General features: G+C 42.0%; 2 protein-coding genes across 5 annotated transcripts in view; one reads left to right on the forward strand and one right to left on the reverse strand.

The window, feature by feature from the left end:
* The window catches only part of KDM1B (lysine demethylase 1B), a 60,799-nt gene extending 55,253 nt beyond the window's left edge, over window positions 1-5,546 (forward strand). For all 3 annotated transcript variants that reach the window (XM_032341195.1, XM_032341196.1, XM_032341197.1), the window contains one exon: window positions 3,696-5,546. In XM_032341195.1, the coding sequence (XP_032197086.1) occupies window positions 3,696-3,779 (84 nt within the window). In that variant the 3' untranslated portion in view covers window positions 3,780-5,546. The remainder of the gene's footprint in view (window positions 1-3,695) is intronic.
* Window positions 5,547-5,938: 392 nt separating this feature from the next.
* Window positions 5,939-18,752, reverse strand: part of DEK (DEK proto-oncogene) — a 34,010-nt gene continuing 21,196 nt past the window's right edge. For both annotated transcript variants that reach the window (XM_032341198.1, XM_032341199.1), the window contains exons 8-11: window positions 13,232-13,367; window positions 12,820-12,968; window positions 7,873-7,941; window positions 5,939-7,439 (exon numbers count right to left, since the gene is read on the reverse strand). In XM_032341198.1, coding sequence (XP_032197089.1) covers window positions 7,428-7,439; window positions 7,873-7,941; window positions 12,820-12,968; window positions 13,232-13,367 — 366 coding nt within the window. In that variant the 3' untranslated portion in view covers window positions 5,939-7,427. The remainder of the gene's footprint in view (window positions 7,440-7,872; window positions 7,942-12,819; window positions 12,969-13,231; window positions 13,368-18,752) is intronic.

An 18,752-nucleotide genomic window follows, 5' to 3' on the forward strand; every position in this document is an offset into this window, starting at 1 on the left:
GTGCTCAGTAGCTCGGTGCTCTGTCCCCCGCCCCGCCGTCCTCCCCAGAGCACCACCGAGTCCCTGGGGCCTGGCACGTTCGCTCCACTTTTGGAAACCCCCTTCCTGGCGTCCCTTGGCCAGTGCGCTGGTCTGCACTGGTGGATCTCAGGGACCCCTCCTTCCCGCTCTCCAGGCCTGGCGTTTTATTTCCTAGATTACTCTCTCCTTTTTTTTTAATGTTTGTTTTAAACTGTGTTAGATTATGCACAACGTACAGTTTACCATCATAACTTCTTTTAAGTCCATAAAGAACTTCTGTTGAGTCGGCAGTTGTTGCCGTCAGTCAACCCACAGTTCTTGTGGTTGGGCTTCTCTGAGCTCCACTTAACGTGGACAGACGTCACCAACTCCCCACCTGTCATCTTTGGAATCCAGTTTCTTTGTCAGGGCCTGAGAAGTCAAACTGTAGGAACTACATGGATTGTGCTTTTGGCAAATGATCTAAAAGTATTTTTCTTCCTTGTTTCTAATATTGAGGAGTCTCGTTACTCCCACTGCAGTGCATGAGCCTCGCAGAGACTGTTGGGGGTCTCGTGGTCACCCCTCTAGGACACTTGCTGGGACAAAAGCGCTCTGCCCCTCCGCCCCATCTCGGTGTAGCCGCAGTCAGGTTCCGGACACCGTGAACGACAGTGCCCATTTCCATCTAGAATGAGGCTTTTATCGTCTTGCGTTTTCAGGTCTGCAGTTCAGTGGGATCAAGTACATTGACGCTGCTGTGCCCCCATCACCACTGTCCCCTCCAGAACATCTTCATCCTGCGGAACTGATAGTCGGTCCCAGTGAAACGATACTCCCCGCTCCCCCTCCCTCCGCCCCTGGCCGCCACATCTCTACTGCGTCTCTACAGATTGTTCTGGGTGCCCCATCCTCCCAGTGGAAGGAACCGTGTGTTTCCTTTCATGATTGGCTTATTTCCCGCAGCAGAATGTTCTTAAAGGTTCATCCAGATTGTGGCACGGGTCAAAATATCCTTCCCTTTTAAGACTGAATATAGTCCATTGCATTTATAGATCACATTTTTAAAAAAGTATTTATTAGAGCACGAGCAAGAGAGGGAGGGGGGAAGCAGGCTCCCCCCTGAGCAGGGAGCCTGATGTGGGGCTCGATCCCAGGACCCTGAGACCAGGACCTGAGCTGAGGCTAGATGCTTAACCCACTGAGCCCCCCAGGCACCTGACAGATGACATTCCGTGTACACATTCACGTTCTGGATGCTTGAGCTACTACTACCTTTTGGCCACTGTGAGTGATGCTGCTGGGAACACGGGTGTGCGCAGATCTTCAGGAACCTCTTTTGGGTTCTCTGGGGCATATGCCCAGAAAAGGCATTGCCGGGTCATACACAAACTCTCTGGTTAACTCTTTGAAGAGCCACTACACTGGTTCCTACAGTAATGGCATCAGTTTACACCCCATCAGCAGTCACTTCCGACACTTGAGACTTTAAGACTGATTTATTATTTTAGAGAGAGTGTGTGTGTGGGTGGGGAGGGTCAAAGGGAAACAGAATCTCAAGCGGACTCTACATTGACTGGGGGGAACCTGGTGCTTGGTTCAATTTCATGACCCTGAGATCCTGACCTGAGCCAAAGTCAAGAGTCAGACATTCAACTAACTGAGCCACCCAGGCGCCCCGTGATTTTCTGTGGGTTTTTGATAATGGCCACCGTAATGGGTATGAAGTGGCACAACTTCTGTCTTGGTTTATTTTTGTTGAGAAATGTTTTGCTGTTTTACCACTCTTTTCTGTGCCCATTTTCGCTTGCCCATTTTAGCTTGTGTGTAATCTAGACACTCCTATCCTTCAGTCCTTGGTTTCTGCACTTCTGATCATTCTCTCCCCACATTTTCCCCCTCTTATTTCTAGATCTTCTGTTACATATATGGGAACTCCTGAATTGATTATCTTGATTTTTTTCTTTGCTGTTACTCGTTTCTTTCATCTTACCGTGTTGTGGGGAGACTCAACTTCCCACCCTTGAACTTTGTAAATTTTGTCTCTTTTATGAGGACATTCTTGTCCTCGGATTATTCTTTGGTAGCACCCTCTTCATGACTGAGTTCCGTTTCCTTTAGCCTCTGCCTCCCACATGTCCAGATATCCCACCCTTGACTGCTTAGATCTGAGTGAGGCATCTTTATAAAAGCCTACCAAGAGTGACCGCAAGCTGGCCAGCGGCCGGTTGGATCCGCAAACATCAGTGTGTCTATCTGTAGCTCTTGCCTCTGGGAACATGTAGTTTCTCTTTGCTTGGTGGCAGCTCCTGACGTCCTGGGAGCCGAAAGCTTTGCTCTTAGTTATGAAGACTTGACTCAATCCCCGCATGGTTCGGTGCCTCACCCTTGCCTCCCCAGATCTCCGGTTGTGGTGGTGGGAGCGGGAAGCCGGTGAGGGTCCAACTTGCTCTTCGTAGCCTTCAGTCCTGTTTCCACTCACACCCAACGTCTGTCTCTGTGGTTCTTGATGCCTCTGGTGGCTGAGAATTTTAAAGGATTCTTTGGGGGGTGAATTGGTTGCTTTTGACCCCCACCCCACGCCACTACCTTTCCCAAACGGAGCAGAGTAAAGGCAATTCTCAGCACCCTTTCATGTTTTCATACTTTGTATGTTAGCTTAGGAGCACACGCATTTTCTAGTGTCAAAGAAAATGGAGTGGGTGTTCTTTTCTCTTCCGGACTTCTGGAGGACTCCAGAAGAGTATCATTGAAAAGCTGGCTATTGTAGAGTCATTGGGCTGCAGAGCCAGCTTTGTGGGAACAGAGCAGGACTACAGGCTGAGCAGCCAGTCAGCTGTTTCCAGGAGCAGCTCTGTTGGGCTTCTTTAACCTCACAGTTAAAGAACAATTTTAAACCTATTTCTGTGAAGTTTCTGCCCCTCTCCCCCACTAGTACGTGGACGGCAAGTACCTCCTGACCACATTACCTCCATTCATTGACGTCTTTGGCACCGGACCTTTCCCCTCCATCCCAGCCATTCACCCGGGTGACCTGGCAGTAGCTTAGTTCACATGGAGCTGTTTTGTGTCCTTCCCGGTCTTCTGAGGCGCGCTCACCAGCTCTCCCACAGCTGCCTCCCAGACCTGGTCATTGTTCCTGCCCCCAAAGGCGCAGGTCAGGACCTTTTTCCCCTTCTTGGCTTGCTGCTTGTGTTCTGGCTAGTCTCCTGGAAAGGGGGCTTCTCCCATTGCCAGTCCTCACCTTTTCTTTCCCCTTCCTGTTGAGTAACACAGCTCTGTCCTTCTGTTGCCGCCATCGAGCGAAACTCCAACTGTGGAGGGAGGGGTTCGTGCTCGTTGCCTCCCTCACTGCCGATTCAAACAGCGAGATTACTTGTCTGGTGGGGGTGGGGCAGTGACTGTCTTAGTCGTTCCCCTTAGTTCCGGCACATGGTACAGAGAGGTGGTATCCTAAGGACCGGCACACAGTACCTCACAGGACTGTAGAGTAAGTTGTGCAATGATCGGGTGAGGTATGACGGGCTAACCAGAGAAGTTCAGGGGCAGTGATGGGGGCGTAGTGTTTGTAAGAGCACAAAGGAGTGCCATCCGTCTTTGAGGGTCAGAGAAAGTATAAGCTTGTACTGATTATTTGCTTATTACCATTTGAGATCCTTATACATGACCTCCGGTTACGCACTTATTTCTTACAGGCAACAAACAGGCATTTTCCACAGACTGTTACAGGGGCATATTTGAGTGGCGTTCGAGAAGCAAGCAAGATCGCAGCCTTCTGAACAGAATTTGTGTGGACCCGGCTTTCTTCTGTGCCCCAGACGGGAACGTCTGAAACACATGTTAAACCTCACTTTCATAGAACCGAACGGAAAACCTTCTCTGAGAGCATTAGCCCCAAGAATCCTTTCGAAGCACTTAGATTTGCTTTTTCCACAGGTTGATTAGGGCTAAGTCTTCTGTATTTCAGAATAAGGCAGAAGGAACCTTAAATTAAGATTTTGGGTAGGATTTCTTCCATGGTTGGAGACTCCCTTTAAATCGGACATTTTGTTGGACTCATCAGTTTTCAAACATTGAGAAACCAAGCAGCAATCATTAGAATACCAGATAAAGCCATGTATTTTTCTGCTGTGACAGTTTATTAGTATCTTTGCCAATGAGCCTTAAGACTTTCATAAAGCTCCAATATTGAGCTTTTACTTAAAATTTAGATACAAATCTTTCTGTGTCAGATACAGCACAAACTCTTCAGCTGAAAGTAAATGAAACTTCCAGACTGTTTTATATTGTACATATTTCCTTCCATTGGGTTATTCAAAAATTTAAATTCAGGTATCTTTTGTGATACATTTTAGATTTGTGCACTCATTGGCAAAACAGCAAAATTTCCAATTCCTTAAACAGCACAGGTATTCTATCACTTAGAATGGGGTAGAGATAGTATAGTCTTCATACTTTAGGCCAATTAGAATATGGCTCTTTTTCTAAAAGCCAAGTTGGGGTGGATGGTACACTTTAAATAGCCTTACTTTTGGCAACCACTAGCAAAAAGATCTTTCTTGTCAGAATACTTTAATAAAAAACTCCCTCTACTGCCTCTTTTTAAAATAACAGATTCAAACTCTTAAGAGTATTTTTTACAGCATTATGTTTTCAATATTCCATAGGCAGGTCCACTGGAAAACTGCAGAAAAATGTGATATCCTGATAAATATTACAGATTTAAAGCCATATCTTAAAAGCCTGAGAACAAGGCAGATACGTTTTCCTTTTTTCACTCATGACAAAATAATTCATTTAAAACAATGATTTCAGGGTCTTCAGGATGCTTATCTTGCCAAATTAGAAAAGTGGATGGTAACTTAAGTGCTTTTGTTTTAAAAAGTCTTAACAGTTCTTTCAATCATATTAGTCTGCTTCAAAAAGGGACGCAAAATGATTTTAGAGACTTTGCAAAATATTAGGTATTTTTAAAATTTAAAGTCCACTTCTAAGTAGAAATAGTGTATTTTATGCAGACTTTACACAGAACTTAGACACATCCGTCCCCATCAGAGTATGATACAAACACGGAAGAGCAAACAGCAGTAAATCGGTTTCAAAGTTGGGTTAACACAGCAAAATGCTGAGATTTAGATTATCTGATGAGAGTCACTGGTACTGACTGGGAAGTATTCTGCTTTAAAATACTATGTATTAAAGTGTTTAAAGAATAGCATGTGTTCAGTGGTAAAGGCAAAGTATTTTAAGTTTGAAATGGCTCACAACTGTTTAGTCTCTGGGCACTTAAACTTGTACTGTGCTATAAGCGAACCTCGTTAGCTGAAGTACAGTAAATGTGTATGTAAAAAATTTCCTGTCTTAAGTGACATCATTTGACTTTTTTTTCGTTAAGGAACCACGGTACTTTTCCTCTTGATTATGGTTTTTCACTGTTTGAAGATTTTGTAATTGAATAGCAGTGAATACACAGTGTTTCAACTGCAGATTGTGAACAGCTGGTTGTGTATAACTACTTAATAAAAACTAGACTTGTTTTTCAAATACTCTGTGTACTGTAGAGTGACGAGCGCGCTCGCATCAGCTACACCTTCCCTGGGAACTCGCATGCTACCCCACCTGTCCCCTCTCCTCCAAGCCTTCTGTACACTTTGTTTTTAGTTCCTAGGTCTTACTTGCTCACCCCCTTTCAAGTAAATGATCTAAAATAAACAGTTGGTAACTGTACTCACCTACCTTCTGTGAGATCACTTCCCGGTTTTCCTTGGTGACCTCTCCAGCGTGTACGTGCTCATGTAACCGTGCGCCGTTATCACTGAACAGCACTCCAAATTAACTGGGATCGTGGGGCTAAATCCACCTAAAAACCTGTTCTGAGTTCCTCAGCTGGGGGGAAATGCTACAAGAACCATAAGACATTAATGCAGGAGACAAGAGCATGGATTTATTATTTTTATTGACAAGGTTTATAGGAACAAATTAAATATTTAAAATCAAAGGCCAATTCTTGGGTCTCATTTAGTTGTTTACTCCATTCATTTGCATTTATCCATAAACAAGTCAAACCTGTTTAAACCCTAACAGTCAACACACACCATTTTTATGGATAGATTTTTATTTTAAATGCTCAACTGGTTTATCAAAGGCCTAGTTCTCACATAAGTAGCATTGTTTTACTTTAAAATTCAGAGATTATTCAATAAACTGATTAAGACAATTTAAAAGACAAAATAGTCTCATTCGGGAGTGGTCTGTATACTGATCACCTAGCATCCTGATTGGCCAAAATTTAAAACCCAAAAGCCCTGATTCCACAAATACATTAAACTTCTTTAATGTTAAAAATAAGTCTTTTATCACTTTTGAGAAATATTGTGTCAGAGATATCCACTATTGCCTACACATTATCTTCTAGCATTATTATACTGGGTACATTTATCATAATTATAAAGGTGGCCCGGTTTCCTGTAAATATCAGCATTTTATATGGGCAAAAGCAGTTAATAAAAATCAGTTCATTTATCATAAGCCAAATGTGCTTGAACGTACTCCCACCCTCTCCCCAAATTTTGAAGTTCTGATGTACTGATTTGGTTGATCCCTAATATAAAATGTATCTACAGACACTTGCAGAATTAACACTAAAACTACAACCTGATGACACTTCTGAGGCAAAGCAGAGAACGGTCTGTTCCTTCAGTGTTTTCCCCCACTGAATTCTGACTTTCACTGCTCCGTCATACCATATGGCCGAACACTGACATTTCATAGTTTAGAACTGTAAAGATACCTACCTAGAGGAGTTTAAAAAGTGATCTGCACAAAAGAAATAAAAAAACTTTATATACAACAAATTTGTTTTTAAAAATACAAAAATAACATCTGTCACTTTTGTCATGCTGACAATTTGACATATATACACATGCAGAAAATTTCCAATTTAATCTCAATAGCTGAAGCCTGTATATTTTTAATATGATGAACACACCGCCACTGACAGATGTGTATTCAAAATATTTCGTGTACTAAATACTGCCATAGTCTCTGCATGTATAAATGTCAGTAATAGTTTGTTCTACTTGATTAAAAGTATGTCCGAAACAAGCGACTACTACTAAGCGCGCTAAAAACTACAACATTTTGAGAATCTACGATCTCATATAAAGAAATCCAAAATGTACAAAATACAGCTATAAAAGCAAGGAACAGTTACTGCCATGCAAAATTTTAAACTAAAAACTGCATAGAAATGCAATTTAAAACAACAAACTCAAATTTACTTAACACTCAAGATAAAAAGATCGGCAATAAGTTCTACCAACACAATGCCTGCAGGGATTTAGAAAAGGAAATACATTCTCTTTGCTGGTATAATGGTATAAATCAGATCTTTACATCCACGGGACAAGTCATCTGTCTCCTCTGCCTCAGGAAATCAGCTGCAATGAGAGAAACATCATTTTCCTATGCCCAAAGCACATTAGAAACACAAAAATCATATCCACCCCCCAAATTTTTAAACTGTGACCTTGGGAAATCTGTTGGGACCAACATCAAACTCTAGCTACTGTGAATCTTCTGCCTCTGGGGGACAACAACTGTGCTCACGTGGCTGTGGGAGTACTGGGGACACCCCCAGCTGCCCACATACACTGCGAGCCTGACACTGCTTTCGTCACTACTGTTCGGACTGTATTTTTAAGCTTTACAATGGGAAAAATATTTTCCCCACCTATCTTGAGAAAATTTGAGGGTTAAATGACCAATTTAGTGACGTGAATATTTTGAAAAATACGCAGTATTTGATATACATCATTCCTTTGTCTTAGATGTTCAAAAATGATCAAAATTAGAAAAGATGGAGATACTTACCTCTTTAACAGTTGTTTTTATGAAATCTTTTCTTTCAGTTAAATCATAAGCAGGATAATTTTCATATACCTATGGTAAAAAATAAAAGGTTAAAAATAGATTTAGAAATCCAGTGATACGCTTTACACCTTTGGATAAAGAAAAGGATGCTGCGTACGAAGAGCTGCACGTGTGCTCAGGGTTCTCGCTCACCAGACCCAAAACGAGCTGACAGTAAATCAGTGTGTGAACATTCTCACTGTTGTACACGCTACTGGGAATCTCAGCGGAGCTAACAGACGCAGGCGAGGCCAACACTCAGATCTCAAGTAAGGGGAGCAAGCTCTTTATATTGGCGGGTTCTCTGTCAGATGTTTCCTAGAGACGCCCTTACGCTTCTCTCTTACGTCCTCCAACACCACTGAGGCTCCTCAACTTGAACTCTGACGAGCCTCAGCCTCCACTCCACCACTGCATCCCTTCCCCCAGGTGACATCCCCGAGATCCGGGGGGTCCCAGGAGTGCTCTACTCCTAGACCTTTCCAGACAGCCCTCTCTCCTGTCAACTGGCTCCGCCGCCTAACTTCACGGTGACTCCTGGGCTGACTCCATTTGTACCACAGGCCTCACTCCGGAGGTGCAGTGAAGGTAAGGACAGGTTTTCAGTGAAGGGACAGACAGGAAATGGTTTCAGCTTTTCCAGGAACAGTTTCCGTCACCACCACTCCACTATGACACTGCGGTGTGAAAGCTGCCACAGACGCGCTGGAAAGAATGGATGTGCTTGCTGTCACACTGAACTATTTACAAAAGCAAACGGGAAGACAGATCCGGCCCACAGGCTGCAGTCCGCCGATTCCTGCGAAGAACCCATCATTTACATCACTCCAGTCGTTCCCCTCCTTCGTCCCCTGCACAGCGCTGGCCCGGAACGGGTCTACCTACCAACTTCTCTACACAACTTTTAAATGACAGGTCCCGGGGCGCCTGGGTGGTTCAGTTGGTTAAGCGTCTGCCTTCAGCTCAGGGACCCTGAGTCGGGCTCCCTGCCCAGCGGGGTGTCTGCTCCCTCTGCCCCTCACCCCACGTGTTCTCCCTCAAATCAATAAAATCTTTGGGAAAAAAAAAAAGAATGAAAGACTGGCCCCATTTCAAGTTCATGGTGTCCAACGCTGGAGCCTCTCTAGCAATCCCTCCAAATACTTTATCAGCAACTCCTGCATTCCTATCAATGGCCTTTTCATCCCTTTCTCCCTTTCGCTCTTGGCCAAGAAGCCACCATTTTGCATTCCTTCAACTTTCTGACATACCTCTTCCTCTCTAGCTTGTTTGTATCTGGATCAATCAATATCCCCCATGTCCTTTACCTCTGCCAGGACCCTTTCCGGAACACTCCCCTGCCATCCCAGCACCGTCTCCAAGCCTAATATATGCATGTGCTTTCTCTCCATGACCTTCTTAAAAATCTTTCATCAGCTTGTATCCCCACCTCCCATTTAGCTACGATTTCCTTTCTAAAGCAAGCTGCTCAAAACAGAAGCTTTAATTTATTCACTTTCCTCCCTAGTAATTCATTCTCAATCCAAGGGTAAATAACCTTGCATTTACCGTCCTCGAAATTCCTCTTACTACGTGAATGATCATCTCCTACTTGCTGAGTTCAAAAACTCCACAAGTCCTCCTCACCTGACCTCTCCATGTTGTTCATAATCCCCTCAAAAAATTACATAAAGTGTTGGGGGCGCCTGGGTGGCTCAGTGGGTTAAAGCCTCTGCCTTCGGCTCAGGTCATGATCTCAGGGTCCTGGGATCCCGCACTGGGCTCTCTGCTCAGCAGGGACCCTGCTTCCTCCTCTCTCTCTCTCTGCCTGCCTACTTGTGATCTCTGTCAATGTAAATAAATAAAACTTTTTAAAAAATTACATAAAATGTCTTCACAAAAGTTAAAGGCACAGAACTCATCTCTCTCCACTCTGCCCTTGTCCCTCCCCTCAGAGGAAACCAGTTAATGGTGCGCTGTGTTTTCTTCCAGACCTTTGACAACAAGTTTTTACACAAACACATAAATGTATCAATGGCAATACTGTCTTTGGTATTTACACAGATGGGGTAATATTCTGTATGTTTTAAAAAGCTGGCAATACCTGGGAGGTTTTTCCATGTTCTTTTGAACTGCTACATAAAATTCCCAAAATACCGATGTACCAGTTTAAACATTTCCCTATTGATGGCCAGTTAGGTTCTGATTTCAATATTAACAGACATGCTGAACATTAATCATTCTGTGCAGATGTGACTATGTCTTTAGCATAGAGACCTAGAAATGGAATTGCTAGGTTAAAGGGCATTTGCAATTTAAATTTTAAGATACTGGGGCGCCTGGGTGGCTCAGTGGGTTAAGCCGCTGCCTTCGGCTCAGGTCATGATCTCAGGGTCCTGGGATCGAGTCCCACATCGGGTTCTCTGCTCCGCGGGGAGCCTGCTTCCTCCTCTCTCTCTCTCTGCCTGCCTCTCTGCCTACTGGTGATCTCTCTGTGTCAAATGAATAAATAAAATCTTTAAAAATAAAAAAATAAATTTTAAGATACTACTTAATTGGGGCGCCTGGGTGGCTCAGTGGGTTAAAGCCTTCGGCTCGGGTCATGATCCAGGGATCCTGGGATTGAGCCCCACATGGGGCTCTCTGCTCAGCAGGGAGCCTGCTTCCTCCTCTCTCGCTCTCTGCCTGCCTCTTTGCCTACTTGTGATCTGAAATAAATAAATAAAATCTTTAAAAAAAAAAAAAGATACTGGGACGCCTGGGTGGCTCAGTTGGTTAAGCAGCTGCCTTCGGCTCAGGTCATGATCCCAGCGTCCTGGGATCGAGTCCCACATCGGGCTCCTTGCTTGGCAGGGAGCCTGCTTCTCCCTCTGCCTCTGCCTGCCATTCTGTCTGCCTGTGCTCGCTCTCTCTCCCTCTCTCTGACAAATAAATAAAATCTTTAAAAAAAAAAAAAAAGATACTACTTAATTGTTCTCCAAAGTTATTACAACTTTAAGCATGAGTATGTCTCCCTATACCCTTGCCAAGCATGAAAACTTAGTATTTGTATTTTGTCAAGCTAATAAGCAAAAATATTTAAACTTTTGTCTTCAAGTAGAGAAAGAGTGTTTTCATGTTTACAGGGCATTTCTAGCCCCCCTCCCCAAACCCTAGCTGTTCTCCACAGCCCTTGCCCATTGTCCCCTGGAGGGCATGATCTTCCCCTTCTGGAAACTGTCTCCCCTCTTTCTCGGCTTTGACAGCACTTCTCTACAGTTTTTCATATTTTGTAGAAATCACTTCTCAACTCTGATGTGAGTGGTTTCCAGGACTCTCTGTCCTCTGCTTACCTCTATCTTCTTGCCTGGGCCACCTTATCTAATCTAGGCTTCTGGATTTAATGCCAGCAGTATCCCCGTCTGTCTCTCCTACCTTGGAAGAATTACAATGGTCACAGTTTCTCTCACTTGGATGTTCCCAGCACCTCATCTCATAATGTCTAGAACAAAACTTCTCTTTTTTTCAGAATGTACCCTTTGTTCTGTTCCCTAGATGGTTAACGTAGCCACGCCCTAACACCCACAGATGAGCCAACGCTCACCAGGCTCTCTTGATTTCTGACTTGGTTATGGCCACCCTGTAACTTTGATTATAACAAACCGGGGTTTCATGACTATCATCCCATTCTTTATTCTGTCCTCAATTTGTCTGGGATGACTCTCAAAAATCAGATTGTGTTGGCCCCTGACGATCAGCTCCCAATACCCCACTGAGCCTCCCAATTCTCTTTTTCAGGGAAAAAACTAAACTCTGCAATAAGACATATATGAGTACTAAGAAACTTGTCCTTTTCTTCCCTAACTCCTGTGAAGACCTCTTTCCAACTCTAGTCTTCAGACGAAGAAATTACTATTCCTTGTGGTCACTGTCCTATTTTATGCACATGTGTCCATGTTGCTCGACTGTATGGTGCAGCTGATGCTCTAGGATCTCTTTCCCCCTCCCAGGCCCAAGCAGGTGCAGTTTCTTCTGTGGCGGCGTGCCACCTTCTGCACGCTTCCACTCCAGCCCTTACCAACTGTCCCCAACTCACTGCAACAGCCATCTCCTATCTCACCTAACCGCAAGCCCCCAACAGCCAAGTAACAGATTTCCTGGCTTTACCCCCAAATCCATCCCAGTGCCTGGTATACAGTATGGCTCAGTGAATGCTAAATGAATAAACAAAACAATAAACAAGGTCTTTAAAAAGCACAGAATGTTTCACCTTCAGTACATTTGAAATTTTAATTTGGTTTAACCATGACACACTAGATTCTAAAATCTCCCAATTTTGATCTAGGGTATGGAATCTCTATGGAATCATATTCAAGATTAGGACATTTTACTTTCTGCATATCAGAAAAACTTCTCACAGAAGTCTGAGCTAAAAACCTGATCTATACCATCCTATAACAGTAATGCTGAAAATAAGGTGGTACATGAGATTGTCTTTTAAAATACCAATTTATTTAAGTAATCTTTATCTCTACACCCAACATGGGGCTCAAACTCACGACCCCAAGGATCAAGAGTCAGAGGCTCCTCCAACTGAGCGAGCCAGGCGCCCCAAGACTGCTCTTCTAAATTAACATAACCTAAGGATGCATCAGTAAAAATAGTTTCCTGATCAGGAAAATCAAGTTTTCTCTGTGGTTTGGAATGTATCACTTCAACTTTCTTCACTGTACACATCCTACTGTTATTTATGAAGTAATTTCAATAGGGCAGAGACTTCGACTTACTGAATGCAGCATCCCAGCACTATAAGGATGCCTGGCATGTAACAGTTCAGCAGACATTTAGTAGGTGAAGGCATCCACACAAGAATCCTGCTTTTTGAACTGAGGGCTGAGTGAAAGAATTTTTCAAATAAAAGCAAAATGATCCAAGTATTTGTCCAATTACCTCCTTGCAAATCTGCTTCATCGTGACTTCCTCCAAGTTGGCACTGGCCAGTAACTTCTTCACGGTTTCCTTTAACTCTTCATCTGTAGGAGGTTTCTTTAATTTTTTAATTAAAGGTTCATCATCTGAACTATCCTCGGATTCACTTTCTAAAAGTAGGATAAGCTTTCATTAGATCTCAAAAGGGGTATCCGGTAAGATGATATATCACCACTCCATAAATTAGGTATATAACATCCACTGACATTTTTGTCAATTTTGAAAAATTAAAATCATTTTAAAAAACTGGTATACCTTTCCCCCCACCCCCCAGGCAATTTTCTTGGCAGTTTATTTGCCACACACACTTCAAACTGTTAGAGTACATGAGTTCTACCTTCAGAGTCGCTGAAAATGTGTCATTCTAACATACCTTTTTTGGAACTGTTTTGATTCTTCTTGGTGGTGCTGCTATCTGCCTTCTTAACATTAGCACTTTTTACGGTTTTCTTACTTTTAGAAGTAGCTTTCTGTTTAGGTTTTTCTCTTTTAGATGTCTTTTTTGGTGGCTGATGGAAAGGAAAGCAAAGAACATTTATCGATGAGATTAATTCCATTCCTCTATTCCTCTGTACCTCTCAACAATATTAGAGAAAATTAATGTACTCGATATCACCAACGAAAAATTATTACTAGTCATCAACTTGAAATAACCAATATAAACTTCACTTTATCCGAACACAAAATCTAGTCACAAGAATCAAACACTAAAAATAAGATGCCCAAATTTTACAAACTATAGACAGGAAATTTTACATGCACTGCCTTAATCTTAAAAAATACCTCTAGAATATAGGTGCTATTACTATTCTTCTATTGTCTCCCAGCTAGAATGGAAGTTCCATGAGGACCACGATTTTTTTTTAACACTGTAAGTTCACTGAGGTGTCCCTAACTCCTAAAATAGTGCACCACGCACAGCAGTTGCTCAGTAACTATTTCTGAACGTTTGAGACTAAGGCTTGAGAGGTACTTTGCTCACAGCCACATATTTAACAAAATACGTAAGTGAGGTTCAACTAGATCTGACTCCAGAACCTATTTTCTTCAACACTGATTCACAGCTGATTAAACAAAAGCAAAGTATATACACATAGATAGGTTAAAATGACAAAATTATAATTTATACTTTGTCCCAACTATGGTCTCTGAAATTGGGGAACATTAATTCATTTAATTAATTTCCCCAAAGCAGAAGCATCTTATATAAACAAAGAGTAACCTAAAATCTCATCTTTATACCCCCAAAATACTTCAAATCACTTCTGACAGAATGGCTCTCCATATGTTTTACATTACATGATTATAATTCTTAAAAAAAAAAAAGATGGATACTGGTTTGAAAAAACTCTTGAAGAAAGTTAAAGTACAGACCAATCTGTTCCAAGAGTTAAGTGGGCTCAGTAGCGGGCTCTTTCCTCCAGGCACACGGCCGTCGCTACGTATTCACCCCAGGACCCCCGCAGTGGCAGCCTGTCTTACCACGGACACATACGGGTGGCGGGCAGCTGGCTAGCCTAGCTAATTTAACTGCCGCTAACAAAGTGCATTTGAGAGGTGGCAAAGGGGCCGAAATGCTTTCTAAAAGTAAAGTATATGAACTCTACCTACGCATTATTATTTAGAGGCCATTTTTACTTATTTCCTAATTCTTGGAGGTGTTCCAAATATTGGGGGGTGCTGGACAGGTTATCACTGGTTCATCAATTCTCTATGACTAACTTGAACTAAGCTTTATTAAGTTTCCACCTAATTCATAAGAAACACATTAAACTCAAAGGGAACACTATAATTCCCTAAGTTCTATTAGTGTATTTCATACATAGAATAATCACTATTATGTATCACATTTTAGTCAAAGTTCAATAAAACCTGACCTGTAGATGACCGAAATACTTTAAAGTAAGAAAGAGCTGGGGAGGGTGAGCAAGGGATAACTCTAAGCATTATTACCTGATCCCCATCCAAATTAGATAATCAGAATCACACAGTTAAAATACTTCCAGAGCCTTTTAGGGCCAGGGCATATATGGCGATCATTAAAATTTTAGAAGGCTCACAATATGGCACTACTTTAAAACCAGCAAATCAGGAGTAGTGCTAGTTTGACAAAGTATAAAAATTCACAGTGATTAAAAAAATTGATAGTGGTAAGGGAGAATCAAGCCATGTCCACAAGACGTCACCACTGGACAAACACAAAGAATTAAAACTATGCTTCTTTCTGTATCTCACATCATCATCTAGCAGGGACAGTGTTCCCTAGTTGTTTAAGCGAACAACCAGCCTATTAAGAGAAACATTGTACACATATGGTCACACGCACTATAGAAACCTAATGGGTAAAAGTGTAGGCTCTGAAGGATTGCTGCCTGGTTTTGGGTTCTGGCCCCAGTTCCTTCATTTACAAAACGAGGGAAATGTGATAGTACTTAAAAGATTTTTATGGGAAGTAAAGGCATTAATACATGGAAACTACTTTTAATGGTGCCAGACTCACAGGAAATGGTTAATGAGTATTAGTTATTATTACTATCACCAGTGCTTCTTTTTGTAAAGAAATTCTTTAATTAAACAAATGCAGTCACTTCGAAGTTTTAAAAAGTTTTCTTTAAAAGCAAGGCACATATAAAGAATAGATACACAGAACCAAAGCAGCAAGATAGCGCAGTGACCCCTGCGTTAACTAACCATGGTGCACTGGGCTTATTTCATTTCAGTACATTCTGGTATACAGCACTGGACCCACAAACATCCAGCCCTGTAATAATAAACTGTGTTATTTATACCGGATTTCACTTATCTTTAGTAACCAGTTACAAGTTCTTCTGTGACAAACTGGAAGCAGGAATTCAGAAAAGCGATAAATGTTGGCACAGAGTAGCAGTGGAAAGGGAGTAGTAAAATTAACCAAACGCTATAGAACTTCCTATCTTCAGGTTTCGTCCTGAGCAGAGAGGCAGAGGCGGTCGACGTAAGTCCCATTAGCCTTGCAGATGAACCCAGTCATCTCAACGCTGCCCTAATGGCAAACCAGAGGTCCTTACAGGAGGCTGCTCTGAACACTGGGGCAGCCCAAGGACCTGGTGCTGGGACACAACGGACAGTCTCTGGTAGGTGAGGCGAATGTCAATAATCTGGTATTTTGGAGGTAAAAAGGCCCGGAGAGCTAAAAAGAGTGAAAGTGTGCCCACTTATACTCAAACCCTCATTACTTCACTTGCTCCCTTTCTCTACTTAGGAAAATCTCCCTCATGAATCTGAATCCAGCCCACCCGTCACTTCCCCTGAATCTTTCATTTTATCACCAATTGACTAATCTGTGGCCCCACAGTACCTGGCCTACAATTCACATACCCCTACTTCATGCGAAGCAGTGAGTAAGAACACAGGTTTGAGCCAAACTTCCTGGTTCAAATCCTGACTCTACTATGACTGATTCTGTATTCTCAAGCCAATTACTTACCTTCCCCGGGCCTGTTTCCTCATCTGTAAAACGGAGGTAATAACACCAGATTTTGCTGAATTTAAGATTTTTTTTTTTCCCAAATTTTTTCATCTCAGCAGTATCTGACTGGGGTGCATTTTATAATTTACATTAAAACGACACCTTAAGGCATTGGAAATTCCATAAACCCTGGCTATATCTGTAGAATTGTTGTGAGGATCAAATGAGTAAATATAAGGTAGCAGAGAAAATAAACATTAAATATATAGCTTTATTAAACTAGTTACTTACAGCCTGTTTTCCCACCCTATCACGGTTTTTTTTTTTTTTTTTTTAAATTTTATTTATTTCACAGAGAGAGAGAGACAGCGAGAGAGGGAACACAAAGTAGGGAGAGTGGGAGAGGGAGAAGCAGGCTCCCCACCAAGCAGGGAGCCTAATGCAGGACTTGATCCCAGGACCCCGGGATCATGACCTGAGCCAAAAGCAGACACTTCATGACTGAGCCAACCGGGAACCCCTTTATCACAAGTTTCTTAAGGGTATATCTGACAATCTCCATGAGAAGAGACACCTGACTGCCTTATTTAGCTCTATCAGTCCCCAGCAACCTGAAAAATGTTTAGCATAAAGCAGCCATTTACATATTTGTCATGTTCATCTCTGTATCATTTTTAGGATGTGGTTTACTTGTACTCTGTACCCAGGACGTGGTTAAAATGTAATTGAAAGGAAAAAGAGAAAGGGATCTCTATAGTCCTGCTTTCATATACACTATCTTATGTGAGCTTAAAAAAAAAAAAAAAATCCAAAGACAAAACAGTTTATTTCATTACAAAGGAGGAAAACACATCTGAGTAGTTGACAGCCAATGCCTTACAGATAGTAAGAAGCAAGACCTGATTCACAAGTTCGGTATGCCTACCACAGATTAGGTGCTTATAGAAATGACGAAATGACTAACATACCAATGCATGACTTTTAAGCCAGAGTTGAAATGACAAATAAGCCAGTGATATCATAATCTATTTATGTTCTTAAATTTAACTTTTCCATTACATACAAATGTTACCAATAACAATCAATTAAAAGAAAGTTGGTAGAAAATGCAAAATAGCAACAAAGATCACCAAATTCTGCATTAGGGCTCTTTGGCTTTTACCTTCCAAATTTTGTAGGGGCACCAGGATCATTTCTCTACAATTTTTTTTTTTTAAAGCTAAGATGTAACTTAGTGTAATCTTACTTTGTATAGGTTTTATCAAATCTCTTTCACTCTGCTGACCTGTCCTGTGCATCCTTTAAAAGCTCAGATGAGGGACGCCTGGGTGGCTCAGTTGGTTAAGCAGCTGCCTTCGGCTCAGGTCATGATCCCAGCGTCCTGGGATCGAGTCCCATATCGGGCTCCTTGCTCGGCAGGGAGCCTGCTTCTCCCTCTGCCTCTGCCTGCCATTCTGTCTGCCTGTGCTCGCTCTCCCCCCCCCCCCGATAAATAAATAAAATCTTAAAAAAAAAAAAAAAAAAAAGCTCAGATGAAATCATTACCTCTTGTGAGGCTTTCCTGTCTGATCTTTGCTCGCCAAACATCCCTAGAAAGAGGTAAATACCCTTTACCTTCTGAACCTCCGTATTATCTTGTCCAAATCTTTTTTAGCTTTTAAGTTACACTCTACTATACTTCTTTCTTCCTGATCTTTGACTTCTCCCTCTTTACCAAATGACAAAGGCAGAGAACCTGTCTTGTTTCTCCAGCTCACAGCTCAAAAACGGACACTTAGTAGTTGCTATGCAATTATTTGGAAGACTGAGATGGGAAAAGACTCTTGGAAACCAGGTAACTACTGAAGATCAATTCCCAACCCTGAGGTTTTGTGTCATCGCAGCACTCTGCTTGCTAGAACAGGTTTGCTACCAACAGAAGCCAAACTTCTTGGTTTTTTTAATGTAACGGTCTTATGGCACAACTTACCGATACAGATCGCACATATAAGAGAAGAAAAAGAGACCATCAGGTAAAGCATCAAGGGTGAGGCCTGAGCACCTATGTATTTTCTCACAAAGCCCTGCAGCACTCACCCAGCTATAAATCTTCTAAGATGACAGATAAATTTACAGTCCGAAGCTTTCACCAAGCTTTCTCTACAAAGTGCCAGAGGGTAATTAATTTAGGCTTTGCTGCCTCCATGTGCTTACTGTTGCAATCTTCATTTTTTATTTTCATAAATATTTCAAAAATGGAAAAAACCATCCTCAGTTTCTAGGCTGCACAAAACAGGCCATAGGTTGGATCTGGTGTACAGGGCTATGGCTGTCAATTACTGATCCAGATTATAAATTACTGGAGCTATATAGGTTAAAGGCAGGAACTAGATAAATTTGTCAATAAGATAATTCCTTAAATTATATATATTTATGTCAAAAGTTTTTAGTTTTTTAAATAATCCCA

The sequence above is a fragment of the Mustela erminea genome, chromosome 4, assembly GCF_009829155.1.
Source record: "Mustela erminea isolate mMusErm1 chromosome 4, mMusErm1.Pri, whole genome shotgun sequence".
In the NCBI taxonomy this organism is placed as follows: Eukaryota; Metazoa; Chordata; class Mammalia; order Carnivora; family Mustelidae; genus Mustela; species Mustela erminea.